Source organism: Lygodium microphyllum, chromosome 7 (genome assembly GCF_053477565.2).
Source record: "Lygodium microphyllum isolate KBCC chromosome 7, Lygodium_microphyllum_v1.1.10, whole genome shotgun sequence".
Taxonomy (NCBI): Eukaryota; Viridiplantae; Streptophyta; class Polypodiopsida; order Schizaeales; family Lygodiaceae; genus Lygodium; species Lygodium microphyllum.
This window is the reverse complement of record NC_141141.1, coordinates 57057901-57075954: the sequence shown is the minus strand read 5'-3', so window position 1 is coordinate 57075954 and position 18054 is coordinate 57057901. Positions and strand designations below refer to the sequence as shown.

General features: G+C 40.7%; 1 protein-coding gene across 1 annotated transcript in view; it reads right to left on the bottom strand.

The window, feature by feature from the left end:
- Positions 1 to 225: 225 nt before the first annotated feature.
- LOC148033475 (uncharacterized) overlaps positions 226 to 18054 on the bottom strand; it is a 39461-nt gene continuing 21632 nt past the window's right edge. Inside the window, exons 6-9 of the mRNA XM_087681407.1 lie at positions 17066 to 17122; positions 16902 to 16954; positions 16727 to 16802; positions 226 to 1881 (exon numbers count right to left, since the gene is read on the bottom strand). Coding sequence (XP_087537533.1) covers positions 759 to 1881; positions 16727 to 16802; positions 16902 to 16954; positions 17066 to 17122 — 1309 coding nt within the window. The 3' untranslated portion in view covers positions 226 to 758. The remainder of the gene's footprint in view (positions 1882 to 16726; positions 16803 to 16901; positions 16955 to 17065; positions 17123 to 18054) is intronic.

Genomic DNA, 18054 nt, shown 5'->3' with positions numbered 1-18054 from the left:
GCAGCATCATTGTGGAGCAATTGAAAGCATGTAACTTCCAAAATCTTTGTAAATATAGTTTTTAAACTTTTTAATTTTCATCACATGAATGAAAATCCACGTTTTGCTTAAACTTGTAAGTTGTACAGCTAGACTCTACTGCCATGGATACAAAGAATGTGCCTCACCTTATATGATTCACTTTCAGAATACAAGACGTGTCTAGGTAGCATGAACATTGCCCAACTTGATATTAGTATGCCTAATAAATTTTCAAACAAATTCCGTAGCCAAACACTACAATAAGCTGCTGTTATAAAAAGTTTTTAACGTTTTGGCATCACAAAGGTGAGATTGTTATTGCATACAGTACCTTCCTTTGGGCCATCAAAGTCTATGCATTCTTATACATCTGAAGCTTTTATTGTCAAAAGAGAGGATCCATCCAGTTGATTTGCAACTAAAAAGGGTGTAGCCACATTTCATGACAAATTTGAGTATACAAATAAGGGCTTTTCACCAGCAGTAAGGCTTGTTTTACGAGAGGTGTACAAGTTGCAGTCGTCTGCAAGAGCATAAACACTTGGGCAACACAAAACAATTGTTTACAAACATGCTAAACTGGAAACAAGCATTTTCAGAATAAACAAACAGCACACTTCCAGAATAAACAACCAGCATCATCTTCTGCAGCCTGTTCCTAGCTCGGCAATGCCTTGTCTATATCAGCACTCCCATCTGGACAAATGCAGAAGTTGCATAGGCAGTATCCTCAAGCATTAATCAGAACCATTCATGTAAGTTGAAATATTTCCATTAACACCATCTCTCTTCTCATGATCTTCAAATGGCGATACTGCCAATTCTGCAATGTCAGGCATACCAACCCCATTTTCATCTGTTGGACTTTCTTGATCAGAGGCCCTGCTAGATCGCCTGCTTCTTGTCCTCTTTAAATCTCTTATAGACTCTGACTTCATTATATCAGATTTTGATTTTCTTGCAGTTCTGACCAAGCCAGATGATTCTGGGGGTGTGACCAGAAGCAACCTGGACATTACATAAGCAAGCAGCTCCTCATGATGTGCAAATGTGAAATCCAAATGTGCATATTCAAACTCACTGTAAGAGGTCCTGCCGCCCTTCTTTTTAAGCAATTGATAATGCTTCTTAACATTATCCCTTGGAATGAGCTTATCCTTCTTGCCACCAACAAAATCAACTGGAATATCAATCATATCATAGTTGGCTCCAATATCCAAGGGATATGGAGTGCCGTACACAGCCTTATTTGCACATGCAGACCCAAAATCATACATCTGAAAACGATTACAACGCCTCATCTGAGCCAAATGTACAACCACTCGATAAGCTACACCAGGCATGTCATACATGTTAAAATGTGTTTGGCCAAGGGCCTGTATCCAATTTGAGCTGTCTCCTCCAATAAGATAGCCGCACAGTGTTTGCACAAGACCACCAACTGCAGGGTATTTCTGGAAATCCCGTGCTAACTTGTTGAAAAGTGCCCTTAAAACTTTTGTACGAATATAAAGGCCTGGTATTAATGGAGTAAGGAATGGCGCCATTGCAGGAAAAACATACTGCACAAGACTGCAAAACAATGGAGCCGCCTCATGAAAACCTGCTGGTGAAAGCAAGATGAGGCGAGATAATCGATGTGGTTTCCCCTCTAGCCGCCGTGTTACAACATAGATAAGCATACCAGCACCACCTAAGCTATGGGCAACTCCGCAGAGTGTATAAGGCTGACCCAAGCCGGAAATGTCACTAGAAATAATCTGCAAGGACTTCAGCTCTTCCATTTTTAAATCATGAAGTTTATTTATCATCGCTGGGATGTCTTGTGTACCATGCTCATTGATAGAATAACTCCAGTACCTTGGAAAAATATCAAAAACGTTGCAACAATCTGTCAATAGGATGAATTAAAATAGACATCCCAAGCTCACATCAGGCATGATAGAAGACGAACATGTTGAGAGCAGGTTTATTCCCTACCATCATGTAGAAACAGAACAACAGTTATGGGAAACTACTTAGTACTGGTCATGTAATTCAGAAAAAAATCAGCTCACATGAACATGTTTTTTTACACAGACAATGAGTTGCACACAACACCCAAAATGTAGTTGTTCTAGATGAACTGAAAGGACACAACAAGAGCAGGCTACTTGCAATCTGATGCCAGATACCCAATGCATCTTGGACGTCATGGAGAAGAAAACTACTATTAATGGACCTACTCAATTGTTCTAAAAACCAAAGACCCACCCAAAAAAAAAGAGGGTGGCATTTCCAACGTCTTGATATGCAACCATTTGTCATTCTATCAATATACACACACACACACACACACACACAAGTCTTCAAAAGGTCCCACTCAAGAAGAGCCTAGGCCAGTGAACACCTTGTCAACAGCATATCATGTTCTCAAGGCCTATTTGTAAAACCTCACTTTCTTTAAACTCACTACAAATCAAATGCACCTTTTCTCTATTCAATCTGTGAAAACTCCATTTGTACAGCACCCATCTGTATGTAAAGAATGTGTAAAAGGGGGATTTCGAAAATTTCATATGTTGAATTCACTACTATGTCTATATTTATTAGTGACTCCCCTCTCCCCCTCCCCAGGGGCCTGCATGGGCAGCCCATGATAGTTGCACAAAAATCTTCTCCAAGAGGAGAGGTCACACAAGAACCTCCGTCTAACCTTTGTGCATCATATTGAGCCTACTCTAAGTGCATGTATCTTACATTCGTATTCATGTGTATAAAAGGAAGGTAGAATGCCTCTTATCATTAAATTAGAAAACATCAAGAGAGAGATGTGAGCTTAGGCCTTTAAAAGAATGAACACCATTGTTTTCCAAATGATTAATCTCGGGTCAAGATAACAGAAATTGTCCACCTTTCAACACTTGCCTCCTGCAATCAGAGTCTCCCTATAGTCTCTCCTATATAGCTCTGCGTGTATAAGTTACCTCAGTCCGCATGCAAGAAAGTGCTTCCAAAAAAGTAGAAGTGTGACGCTGCTCTTTAGCCCTACTAAATTTTTCCATATGTACCAAGCAATGATATTACCAATGATCCTCCATTTCTGACGATGGCCTATGGTAGTACAGTCACTTCTTTGACAAAAGCCAAAAATGGGAACAATGCTCTCCTACTTGTCAAATATCTGATAGGATATGCTACCCACACTACTCTCAATATTCACAAGTTGGTCCTTTGTCAGCAACCCACACCACTCCCTAGGTCACATCACCTCGCCATGGAATACCGATCTAAGGACTCCCAAACTCGTGAGGTTGGGGAAAGCCAAGTGCAACATCTCTAGGTCTCTTCAGCTGCCCCACATCTCAAACAAATAATTGAGCCACTACCAACTCCCAACCATCCACCATTACCAAACTCCTATGTGCCATAAGCAACAGAAAGAGCGAAATGTTCCTGGGGCTAAAATCATCCTTCTGTATCCCCCAAAAGTAGGTAAAAAATAGCTAAGAGACCTCGTGTCTTGGAGTGAATGATGGGAATGTCTTGATCACACACATGTGCCACCTTCCCAACCTGGTACTGTACTGAAAAAGTGGATGTCTGCAGCTCTATCTTAAAAGCGGTCTCTCCATACCTGCTCTCTTAGATCCCACTCAAGTATTCATAGAGCTCTCCTCTGGTAAACCCAAAATCTCTAGCCCATTTATGACCCACAAGTTGACTGAGGATCAATATACCACTTCCGAACACTATGAGCTGCTACCCTGATCCTCTATCTAATGCAACCACAATACTCTGTCATGAAAGGAGTCTCTCTATACCCCTCTTTTGATCCCACTCAAGTCCCTACAAGCATCCTTGTAAGCCTTCACCCCTCCTATAAACCACCAGTTGGGTCAACACAACCACCTCCAATCACTAAACCTAATCCTTTGCCTCATGCAGCCAACGTCTATGACAAGTCAACCTCTAGCCTCTGCCATCCTCCTTAACTGTAAAATGGAAGGACCCCTACCTCCTTGTAGCTCTCACCAACAATAACAAACTCCTCTAGAGAACATAGTATCGGAAAGTTTCAGAAACATGGGAAATAGAACAGCAAAAAACAAGGTTCTAGAGTTTTGGCCTGTTTTAAAAACCGGAGGAGGAGTTCAATCTCTTCAATCTCTTCCATGCGGCCCACAATAAATGTAGAATGGACTCATGTCATGAGGACATGTATTTTTGAAACCTCACTTAACATGTGGATTAATTTTTAATCACATGATTAAGTAAATGTTGCACATGTGAGGTGTAACTAGGGTTAGAGTAAATTTACAAGCCCAAGACGACCCGAAAAAATCACAGGATGTCAAAGGCAAAAGTTGCTATAAGTTATGTTGCACAGGTACTTGGTGGTTTCTGGTGTCAATTGTTGGCCTAGGTCATTCATTTGACCATAAGTGTCAGTTGGTGACACTAGAGATGTGGCACTTAATGGTACCTAACGTCGATCTAATGGTCAAAGATGGCACAGAGAGACTCCAGAGTGGAAGATGCCTAGCCAATTTAATTATTGGCCAGTCAGATTATTTTTTTGGGCACCGAAATAATTATTAGATTAATTTTTAGTAATTAAAGGCTGAAAATTAATATTTAATGATGGATAATGTTGGAAAAACCATTTGGGAAGGCTGCCACTTGGCAAACTTGCCCATGCACGCTGGTAAAAGGCTAAAGAAGAGGAAAAATAAGATCATTCTTGCTGTAGCAAATGTGGGAGAGCTATGAGTAACCATGACCAGCCTATTTTCAGCCATTGCAACCGGCTACGAGTGAGTTTTGAGGAGGTGATTGCAGATTCGGACCCTCCACAGCTGGGCGATTACATCCAGGTACAAGCTGATAGCTGATTTGGATGTCTCAGTTGTAGGTGACAGCATTTGATGCCGTTGTGGCAGGGCAACAACTCTATTTGACTGATTTTCAATCATTCTTCGCGAAAAAACTCTAAATTTTCTCTTTACAGCTTTCTCTCTCATCTCCCAACCATTCCACAGCCTTGCTCCGAATATCTCAGCATTTGGACCCTTGGAGGCTGAGAAATTGCAAATTTCTTTGCTATAGACCCTAATGTACAGCAAAAATTAAGGTTTAGCAACAGCCTCAAGAAGCCTGCCAAAAATTGGAAGCTCCAAGTCTTGGATTTTGCAAGGCTGAAGGTGAATTCCAGCTAAATTCAGATGGAGGACTAGCCAAACGATGAATTTGGGGCATTTCCATCATCTATGAAGTGGGTGAAGGCCAATTGAGTGCCCGAATCAAGGGCCAAAACAGATTGAAGACTTATTGGTCACTTTGGATAGTAAGGGGAGTTTGGATTGCGAAAGGGATCGGGAGAATCCCATTGCAAATCAACTTTTTCTTTAATAAAGCTAAAGAAATACCGAAAGGGACGCCAATTTTGGGGCCAATCGGGTGTGCATTGTCCAAGATCAGTAGGTAAATTTGTATTTACAGATTTGCATTTATTGTTTGCTGCTGTAATCAAGTTGTAATTAGGGATTTATCACCCATCCATGGAAGGAAGACTGGTTCCAACTCACCCCTCGAATCAGTTGCAAATTCTCTCTCTTCAATTGCTACATAGAGTGCAGAGTCCTCAAAAATTGGGCATGGATCCCAAGGTAGCTAAGAAACCCTAGTTTCTTTAGTAAAGTAGGGTTTCAGCAGCAATTTCTTCAGTTTCTCTTCACCTGAAGCTGGAAATGGGTGAGAATTGTTAGAGGGGTTATCATGCATGAGAGAGGAAGCTAAGAGGTTTCTATCACCAAAATTGGCTCAAATCTATTGCTTCCCTGCTAGAAATGGATGATTGGCTGCAGCCCAGCATCAACAAAAGCCCCCAAATGCAGTTATCTTCCCCTTGTGGGCCCCAAGTCTGCAATCACCTGCCTATAGTCATCTTCTAGGGCTATCGCCTGCCTTTTGTAGTCTCCTAATCAGCTGACAGCAACTTTCTGGCAGTCTCTAATGGCTGGAGCTGATCATCAATGGCTGAAAAATGCTGCAGCAGCTCTCTCTCTCTCTCTCTCTCTCTCTCTCTCTCTCTCTCTCTCTCTCTCTCTCATGAAGATAATTGAATTAAGTGGTAAATATTTACATCAGACCATCAGGTCACATAGAAAAAAACAGACATAAATGAAAGTCTACCAAGACTCTAACACAGAAATGTCGAAAGCACAGCTGGTGTGGAGCGAACAATATCCAGCTAGGAAGCAGCAATGTCAGGAAGAACCAAATCAGCTAACACCACAGAGGAGATCTGACACAACACTAAACCACGAACACGGGCCACATGACCATGGATGCCCGATACTGAAAAAAAAATGAAAGTATTCCAAGTACGCCAAATATGCCATAAGGCTGTCCATCTAAAGAAAATGGAAAAGGCAGGAATAATCTGAATACAAAGAGGACATAGAGGTCATCTTTCCCATAATCCATGAAGGAGTTGATATCCTGTGCTAAGTCACCGAGGACCACACATGGGAAACAAAACTCCAAATTTGTCTCGCAACAGGGCAAGAGACAAAGAGATGAAGCACTGTCTCATCACATGTAGTACAGAATACACATCGACCAGCAAAGATCTTGCGAGCACACAGCACATCCCCAGTAGGAACCCCAGTAGGAAGAGCCCCAATAAGCTCTCTCTCTCTCTCTCTCTCTCTCTCTCTCTCTCTCCAAAGTTTAGAATGATTGGAATCAACATTAACCATCCCCAATAACCCTCTCTCAGCCTTGCATGATAAAGTTTTTCACTTGGCGGCCTTATAAATGTAATTCCCAAAATTAACTAATTAATTTTTAACTTTTAATTTTACTTTTTTAATTAATTAAATATTCCCTTGTACCTACCCAAGAACTAGCTAGTGTCCATTAACATTTAATGTGCCAACTCCCATGGAACATATAATTGTCCCAAACATTAATTGTTAAAATTTGCCAATTCTGGGCAACACCCAATGTCTGTGCACACTTATTAAAGTGTCAAATTGTGGTGTATCTTAGGACTTAAATGTGGCGACACTAGGCCCTAGAGCTAAGTTAATTCAACTCTAGTTAGCGTGTGGTGGAAGGTTGGTTAGGTCAGCCTTAGACCTTGGTTGTACTTTCATCAGGTACTTCCATTTGTCATTCTTACTTGAGCTAATACACTCTCTTCAGCTCACACATCATTTACTCTCTCATTTCTCTCCTCTCCATAGCCAGTCAATTTTTCACATTTGGGTATCAAAGCAAGGTTACATCGCCACCATTGGTTCCATACACTAAGGAGCTAAGAGCTACCACCGGTTTTCTATTCGTGAGGAGCAGCTGTTGCTACAACGTCACCAATCAATTCACGCCATCAGTTGTGAAACCCTGCGCCTCAGCCAATCTGACACCACCCTAGTGTGCCCTTCATATTCCTACCACTAGCTATGCATAGCCACCCAACATCACCCCTACTCTGCCTAAGCTGCTTGCAGATCTTGCAACACCAACTCCCCTATGCATGCCTACACTACCAGATTTTGCACTACCGCTCTCTCCTATCTACCTTGCCATCTACTGCAACAATGCCTACTTTAGCCACTACCACCCTCTACTCAAGTCTGTGTTGAGCTAAAAATGCATTAACCTGACTTAAACAACCCCAAAACATGCTTAATTAATGAAGAAAACCTTCCATTTCAAAAAGAAATGCGATCCTACATAGTTATCGTGTCCCACATGTAAAACCCTAGTTTGAGTGCCCTAGACTTTCCATAAATATGCATGTAGCCCACCACTCTCCCTCAATCTCGTTTTTGCAGGTTTCAAGAGTCATAACTCTATTGCTCCCACCCCGTTCGCAGAGGACATCACGGTCAGAGCTTCCATCCACCACCTACTATCATCCGGCACCTGATTCCAACCTTCTACACGTGGTTGCTATTGTTGCTAGGCCTGGGGAGCTGTCACCTACCACTAGGAGTTATCGCCTACTCGTGAGAGCTGTAGCCACCTATTGTCTACAATCGCCAAGATTTTCTCTCTCCTTTGAATGCTATGTATGCAATTTCTGGCTATTACTTGACATTATCTCACCTCTGACATTTGCATTTGCATAGCAACTATCGCTCAGCTTTTCTCTCTCCTCGGGTACCTGTGTTTTTAGTTTCTCTCTCTCTCTCTCTCTCTCTCTCTCTCTCTCTCTCTCTCTCTCTCTCTCTCTGTGTGTGTGTTGCACTGTCGTCTGCATTACATCCTGACTTCCTTGGCCATGTTTGTTGGTGTTTGACACTCAGAGGCTACCTTTGCTACGATTCGGGATCCGTTCAAAGTATAACACACTCTACAACTCATAACCTTTGCCTTGATCCCAAAGATACGAGAGTTTGAGGTCCAATATTCACTACTTAGTGTGTTTGCTACATCAACTGTATATTCATCATTTATTCACTTTATTATTCATTGTTTTCATTGTCTCTGAGTTACCCTAACCCTAACCCTAACTGTATTTTGAGTTTATTAGTCTGTGCTTTGTCATACGATTGGTTTCATGCTTTTTGTGTTTAGAGCATTTTTTTCACATGGTATCAGAGCTAGGTACTCTCTGAGAAACATTGGCCTTTAATCCAAAAGACTATTCACGAAAGCAAAAACAACAAAAGGGTCTAATAACGTCAAACACATTCACAACACCACTCCGATCTCCACAGCCAAACATGGATAGCAACGATCAAGAGTGGGCATCCTAGCTTGCTATTGCCCGATCTAACATGGGCGGAGAATAATCGGACTACCATGGAGTTCACAAACCATATCAAATTTTGGCCATTGAGTATGATCTTATCCTTATACATTAGTTTTCTCCTTTAGATTCAGTGCACAGAACTAATGAACTTATAGGACCTTTGGAATCTCCACTATAGATTGCTAGCCATCCGCAAGTGAAACCTGGCTCGGATTACACATCACTTTCACAGTACTACTTTTCTCAATGCCAAGTACAAACCTTACTATTTCAGATTCTATGCCAACTGATTCTGTATTTTCTATTGGATCAGGAGATGCTCATCAAGAAGGAACTCTTCAAAACAAGCTTTGGTTTGTGAGTAATGAGGAAGACACATATTTCTCATGGTCAATATGGAGTAGGTGCATCTTGTTCTAGTGCATTTAATGGACAAAAGAAACCTACGATGTTTCCCACAACAACATCTATCACAAATCCATTTGGGCTCCTACCCATCCCTCCCTCATCTTTCGCTACACATTTCTTTCAGCCTCCATTAAGTGTACCACTTTATCCACTACACACCACGCCGGGGGTTTCTGCACATTTAGGCACAGCCTTTAGGACCGCTACACATTTCTTTCAGCCTCCATTAAGTGTACCACTGTATCCACTTTATCCACTACACACCATGCCGGGGGTTTCTGCACATTTAGGCACAGCCTTTAGGACCTCTACATACCCATTTCCAAGTGGTGTACCTGTGATGGAGGCTTGACCTCCCACACACACATACATTTAAGTTTTTTCCCCCTCCACGGCATTCAGTGTGGATTGTTTGGTACCACAGCTTGCCTCTATGGCATTACCTAGTGGACCATCCGATCATTCTGTAGTGCCCTATTCAACATTTAGACAAGGCTATCATATCCCAGTGCCTTCATCTACACCTATGGTATCATATGGACCTACATCCGTTTCGGTATCTCCACAGCAATCGGCACTTATTGAACATCAACAGCCTATTTCTACCTTTCCATCATTATCCCCTCCTCCTTATCCACCACCACCATCGTATCCTCCATCTTATCCCATTTATCCATCTTCACAAACACCTCATGGTTCTAGTTTCTCATGCATTTAATGACAAGACTCGTTTCAACAGGTCAAACTACACCACTTGGTTAAATTTGATGAGGTATGTCTTAGTGTCATGCGAACATGTATTTTTGAAACCTCACTTAACATGTTGATTAATTTTTAAACACATGGTTAAGTAAATGTCGCACATATGAGATGTAACTAGGGAGTAAATTTACAAGCTCAAGACCCAAGGAAATCACAGGATGTCAAAGGTAAAAGTTGCTATAAGTTATGGCACACAGATACTTGGTGGTATCTGGTACCAGTTGTTAGCCAAGGTCATTCATTTAGCTATAAGTGTTAGTTGGTGACACTAGAGAAATAGCGTTTAATGGTACCTAGCACCAATCTAATGGTCAAAGATGATGCAAAGACACTCGGGAACGGAAATAGCCTAAGCCAATTTAATTATTGGTCAGTCATATTATTTTTCTAGGAACCGAAATAATTGTTAGATTAATTTTAAGTATTTAAAGACTAAAAATTAATATTTAATTATGGATAATGCTTGAAAAACTATTTGGAAAGGTTGGCACTTAGAAAAATGCCCGTGTGAGACTGAAAAACGTCTCTAGAGGCTAGAGAAAGGCATTTTAGTGTATTCAGCCTACAAGAGAGAGGGAGGAGATGTTCCTGGTCTGATCTACAGCCATTGGAGGATCTTCTAAGACAGCCAAGGGCAGGAGAAGACCAATCAATAGTAGGTGATAGAATCTACGGGCTGTTAAGACAGGGCAGCAGTAGTAAATGACTAATTTTCTTCAGTTCTTTGCATCTACAAGTTGTTGAGATAGGGCAACAGTAGTAACTGACCGATTTTCTTCAATTCTTCGCAAAGAAAGTCGAAATTTTCTCTCTCCTCAGCATTCTCTCTCGTCTCCCGCCTTTTCTATAGCCTTGCTCCAAAGATTATAGCATTGAGATCACCAGAGGCTGAGAAATTTCAGATTTCTCTGCTATAAACCACAATTTGCAACAGAAATTAGAGTTTATCAACAACCTCAAGAAGTGTGCCATAAATTCGAAGCTCCAAGACTTGGATTCAACAAGCTTGAAGCTGTTTTCAGTCAAATTCAAGTGGAGGGACCAGCAAATCAATGAATTTGGGGCATTTTCCATCTCCATCAAAGCGGGTGAGGGCAATTGACTGCTTGAATCAAGGGACATATCAAATTAAAGACTTGTTGGTCATTTTGGACAGCAAGGGGAGTTGGAATACCAAAAGGGATTGGGAGAATCCCATTGTACATAAACTTTTTCTTTTATTAGGTTAAAGAAATACCGAAAGGGGCGCCAGTTTTGGAGCCAACAAGCTGTCCATTGTCCCAGATTGTAAGTTATTTTGCATTTCTCAATTTTGTAATAAATGTTATTGTTGTAACTAAGTTGTAATCAAGGAATTACCACCCATCCACGAAAGGAAGGCCGGTTACACTTAGACTTTAAGAACCTATGGGATTTAGTGTACAGGTTGGAACCCCAACCTAATCCCACCCTTGTTCCACACGAGGTCGCCCGCTCATGGAAGGCTCGTAATGCCTCACTATTGTCAAGCTTATGCAAGACTTGTTGCCTGAGTTTCACTCTCAGCTTCAGCATTTCGACTTAGCATCCGAGCACTAGGCACACTTAACTAACCGCTATGCGGCTCAAGATAGGACCCGTCACATCAAATTGAATCATGAGCTCCAAAATTTCAAAATCATAGACAAGGATGACTTGAAAGTCAAGTTGGCTGAGTATCTACGTCTCTCACCAAGTTCTCAACCACTGAGACTCCTAAGTCCTCTGACGATCAAGTTACCCTGTTTCTTAACAAGCTGCCTTGAAAATATTTCCATTTTGTGTAACAGGTGATTTCACAGCCTTAGATGCTCACATTTTATGAGTTTTGAGCGTTAGCTATTGCGTTATACATGGTTGTTCGATCAATTTCATAACACGTCCTCAATAGAGGGAGCCCTTGTTACATCTTCTCAAAGAGGGCAACAAGGCAAGGACACACAAAACTCAAATCAAAATCAAAAGTTTTAATTTTTTAGGTACACACAAATCAACAAGGCAAGGCAACAATCAATCAACACTTAAAACCAAGATGATAGAATCTACCTAAAAAGAATAGGTATTGTCAACATTGTCAAAAGGCTAGCCATTATGATAATAAGTGTTGATCTAAGGCAAGAGGTACATAGCCCAAATCCAATAATTAGACCCCCTGCATGCCAATTGAGTAACCCCCAACAAGGGAAGCAAGGTGGTGGCAACCCTCAACAGGGGCAATAGCAAGGCCAGATCCACACTACCACCAATCCATCATCATAGTCAATGAACTACTCAACTCCAAACAGTTTGTCTGATTGGTCTACAAAGGCCCACATTGTCTCCTTAGAGGCATCGGATGCGAGTCTCGTTCACATCTACGAGTTGCCTCTTGATGAGGTGCCTACAAAGGCCCACTCATCACAGTCGAGCTCGTCAATACCTATTTGGCTTGTGGACAATGCAGCTGTCCATCACATGACTCCTAGAGCAAACACTTTTATTTCCCGAGCCCTTGCAGTCAGGACCATCCACATAGAAAATAACTCCTCGGTCATGATTCAGACACAAAGTCGCATCAGTTTTCCCATTGACCTAATGGCCTTTACAACATGACCCATTTCCTTACCAAGCCGACTGTCAATGATTCAGAGTTCCATCACTTCCAAGCTTTGGCCACTACACGAAAACCCAATCCGCATTGTCTGGCTAACATGATTGTAAAAGGGCACTTGGGCAAGTGAATAATCCCCCTGCGAGGACACTATACAAGTCATAATTGCATCGCATTCTGCATGAGCATGAATATTTACATATTCTCCTTTGCATTATTCTATACATTGGCATTCTATTCATGTAAACATGCGTCTATGCACATTTATCCCTTTTAGGTCACCCTTGGAGTGGTCGACTCTGGATCCACCATCATCGTGGCATTCACCATGGCAATCTCCGAAGGCACTATTTTTCCTATGCTTGTATGCTGGCTTTGCTTGTCTTACTTGCTTCTCTGTTCTGCCTCTCTCTCCACATAATCTCCATATGATTGGCACACACACTTAGGTATTCCTAGACACTTATCCTGGTAGTGTGTGGGATTGTTTTGCTTGTTGTATGAAGATAGTGAGAAACTCCATCCTTATTTTCTTGTACTTCGATGCATAGTGACTCAATAGGACGAAAACTAATTCAAAATCCTCACTTAAAGCTAAATCTTTTGAAAGCGATCATACCAAAAGCCCTAAAAAACAAAAAAACCAAAAACAAAAACAAAAAACAAAACAAAAATCCCATTGCTGATTCCATCCACCTTTGTAGGACTTTGTAGACCCCTGGGCAGCCGACGTGCATTCTTGGTCTAATGTCCTGGGCTCTCTAAGGTGATCACTTGGGCTTCCTCGGTAAGATAACCATTGCCTCTGTAGTCTTGGTAGATCACTGGGCAGCTGATGTACATCCTTTGCCCAATGCCCTAGCTGCTTTTGGGATGGAAAGCCTTGAGGTAATAGAATCTATATATCAAGAGCTTATTTCTCATGGCTCTATTTTGGGCTTGAAAGGGAGTGTTGAGCTAAAAATGCAATAGTCTGACTTAAACAACCAACATACTTACTTAATGAAGAAAACTTTTCATTTCAAAAAGAAATGCAATCCTAGAGAGTTACTATGTCCTACATACCTAACCCTAATTTGGATACCCCAAACTTTCTATAAATATGCACACATCCCACCACTCTCCCTCAATCTCGTTTTTGCAAATTTCGGGAACCATAACTCTATTGTTCGAAATCCATTTGCAAAAAACATCACGGTCAAAACTTCCACTAGCCACCTGCTATCATCCAACACCTAATTTCAACCTTTTGCACACAGTTCTGAGACCATCGCCTACTACTGCTCAAAGTTGACTGTTGTATACTATCGCCACTTGTTATCTACAATCACCTTGGATTTTCTCGATCCTCTAAATACTGCATTTGCAATTTCTGGTTGTTGCCTGACATTCTCTCACCTCTGACATTTGTGTTTGCATCTAACAGTTGTTGCCTAGTTTTTCTCTCCTTAGGTACCTGCGTTTTTACTCTCTCTGCTGCACTGTCATCTATATCAGATCCAGCCTTCCTTGATTGCATTTGCTAGTATTCGACACTCGAAAGCTGCCTTTGCTGCGATTTGGAATCCATTCAGAGTACGACACACTCAACTGCTCATAACCTTTGCCTTGATCCTAGAGATTCAATATTCACTACATAGTCTGTTTGTTGCATGAGCTATGTATATTCATCATTTATTCACTTTATTATTCATTGTGTTTATTGTCTCTGAGTCACCCTAAACCTAACCCTAACTGCGTTCTGAACTTATCAATCCGTGCTATGCCGAGATTGAGCAATTTCTTCAACATTTTCACCAGAACTTTGGTACTTTTGTGATTTTTGGGTCTAGAGCACATACAGAGATACAATGAAGTTGCTAATTCCAGTCAACTCACATCTTGATGTGACATTTCATCAAATTATAAGGCTATAAGTATCAAATTTCTTCAATTTTTCAAAATTTCTTTCAGAAAATTGAAGACTTTTGTATTTCACGCATCACGAGGTAGAAAACAAGTGCAAGTACAACATTTATTTCCTGATTGATACAATCTGCGCACAGACATTTGCATAGTTTAGGGATTTACAGAATTAAATTATTGAACTTCAATTTATTTCAAGGTACATCAATGTAATGCTTGTCTATGCAGATTTGGTCCCCTTTACAAGACATTTAAGGAAGATTTTTCTTTGGGACAATTTTATGATTGCATTATCTATCCCGTGTTGGGATTTCAATACTTGTGAAAGTACATTTTACACTTTAACTTGGAAGTGTTTGGTTGCAAATTTCATGAATTCTATTGCAGAAATGGCACAACAAGGTCACAATAATCAAGCAACAATTTGGGTATTCTTACTCAAGAGGACAATCTGGATGGCATCAATAACTCCTTGTAGAGTTTCATGGTGCGCAATATGTTGATTACTAAAGGTCTTTGGGATTTTGTAGGGATTTTGTGACTATTTGGCTAGACCAAGAGGGTTTGCTCCTTCAATGCCTCAAAGAGGAGCTAGAGGGCAAAAAGCTGTCCGTGCTACTACCCCCATTCCTCCTACAAACTAACAAAGAAAATGGGACTCCAAAGATGCATAGGTATTGTCTTTAATTGTTCTATCAATCAAAAAAGCAATAATACTGCATATTTGGTCTTGTAAGACCTTGAAGGCACATGGGATATTCTTGAGCAAATATTTGCAAAGATTAAGACTATGCTCCATTGACCGATGAGTGATTTTTTAAGATAATGTGTACCCTCATACTAACAACTAGTTTTTTTTGTTATCAACATTTAAATTTATATTTCCTTTTATTGTATTGTTTAAATCCAAACACTTGAATCATTGTATAGATGGTTGTAACGTATGGTCTCATAGGTCATTTTGGCCTCTTCTAGACGTTAACAAATCATTTCATTTCATTTAAAATAAATAAATATATGTATACCATACAAAAGTTTAAATTAAGATATTGAAGTATTTACATCGGGCCTTCTAGCCAACCAAGCACGATCAAAGACACACAACAAACACTCATGAAGCCAAAGGGCCATGAAAACACAATGCTACAAGAACAAAAGAAAGGGGGATCATGAACTGGGTAGAAAAGGGGTGGAGCAAACAATATCCATGCATGAAGCAACCACCTCTCCAAGCCAACCGAAACAATGGAAGTAATCTGCTATAAAGGCAATCCTCGCACAAGACCTAGATGACCACAGATGCCAAAGGCTGAATCAAAGATAAAGGCATGCAAGCCCACTAGATGTGCCAAAGACCGGTCCATCACATGAATTAAAAGAGACAAGGATGATGGGACTGTAACATGGCAATGGATGGCATCTTGCTGAAAACCCGAGATTGGATGAATGTTCTCAGACATGTCAATGATGTCCATACTCAGGAAATGAAGTCCCAAATATGTCTGGCAACTGGGGAAGAGATGAAAATACAAGCAGGAGTTTCATTGCATGTAGTGTAAAGAATTACTTAAATACAAAATAAAAACTCAATCATACAACAAAGCACAATCTGATAATAGAACACAAAAGGGTTAGAGTAACTCAAAGACAATAAACGCAGAAGATGAATGAAGTATGAATAGATACAATGCTCAATACAATAAACACAACATGCAGAGTGAATACAAGACCTCAAACTCCCATGTCACTGAAGGACCAAGGCAAAAAATATGAGTTGGAAAGTGTGTCATACTTTGTATAGATCCCAAAATGGAGCAGGCAGCCTCTAGATGTGATCAGCAGCTGCAAAGGCACATCTGTAGAGCCTAGATCAGGCTGAATACATCAGAGACGCCTCGGAAGAGTGGGCAGCAGGCTGAGAAGTGTCAAGAAGGTACAAGCATCAGCTAGAAACTGAAAATGTAGCAGTATGCTGCCCCTGGAGAAGCTGGTGAGTGCTGGATGCTGCAAACACAGGTGTCTGATGAGCTGGATGCAGCAAACGCATGCAGTTGGGGGGTCGTAGGCAGTAGCTGGAAATGATGTGTGCAGGCTGGGAACTGTCTCTATCAGAAAACGCAAGGTCAACCAAATCAAGAGGCACTCAGTGGCATTGACGAATATTCTGGAAAGAATAAACCCTAGACTGGGCTGGAATGACAGCATCCTCTCTCTCTCTCTCTCTCTCTCTCTCTCTCTCTGTGGATGCACACAAACACATCCACCAAGTTACCAACCTTTGAGCAGAGATATTTTTGTCTACATGTTCCCTAGAAGCAAGACCTCGAAAGTTGCCAAGAAAGACATCATAACCTGTCATTGCAACCAAGTAGATACCATAAAGGTCTCTCACAAGAAGATTGAGAATTCTAAATATGAACACAAAGTTGTAAGAATGTACATAGAACATACCTTGATCATAAGCTGCAAAGGCTTGTGACCCAACAACTCCATTTGATACCCATCTATAATAACATAAAGAGTATGTGTAAATATGAGGAAAATACATAACCAAAAACTTGAATCCCATGATTCCAATAACAAATACCAAGGGAACTAAAAATTTGAGTACTTACCCCAAAGAGCTATCCAAAACTCCATGCTGAAAATACAAAACCTTTCGAGAATCACGCCTGCATAATTGTGCCAAAAGAAAAACCAACTGAAGACCACTTTGACAATTTTCCAGCGTCAAGAAACATATGTACATTTGATACCAATAAGCAAAACTATGTTTCTTTATTTTTTGTGCTATTATGGTCCAACAAAAACAGTGTTTGATGGATCCCTTATACTTTTCAAAATGTGGTCACTACATGCATTGTTTATGCTAAGAGACAATAGCAAAGAATGCAAATGCTCAATATCTTCTCAAATGGACACTTGCTAAGCAAAAAGACTACAACTTTTGCAAGTATATAAAGCAATTTGTGTACAATGATGAGGAGCTGATTCCTTATAAAGATTTTGATTCGAAAGCTCAAAGGGCATTGACTAGCATTAATTAATTAATTAATGTCAATCTAAGGGTCGACAAAGGTTAGGGACCACTTCAAGTTTCAAATGGCCTAGCCAATTAAATTATGGATGGACATATTTATCGTTGGATAGGGTCAAAAGGGCTAATTTAATTTTCAAAATTAATAAAATCTGAAAATTAATTAAATGATTGGATAATATTGAAAAATGGGTTTAGAAAACTGCCAATGGGCCAAAATACCCATGTAAGATTGAAAAACGTCTTTGGAGGCTAGAGAGAGGCATTCGGTGGATTCAACCTGCAAGAGAGAGGAAGGAGAGGCTGTTGATCTGATATGTTGGAGGACCTTTTGAGGCAGCTAGGGATAGAAGAATACCCAATTGGAGCAGGCGACAGCAATTTTGGCCTTCACAGGAGCTGGCGACAGCAGCTTGGAGCTAGCAATAGCAGTTTGGTCCCTCCTTGCAGCTGGTGACAACATTAAATGCTGCCGAGTGTAGGTAGCAATCAGATTTCAGGCCTTTCTCGCGAAGAATTCTCTCTCTCTTCTAGCATTTTCTCACTTTCTCCAACTTATGCTCAATC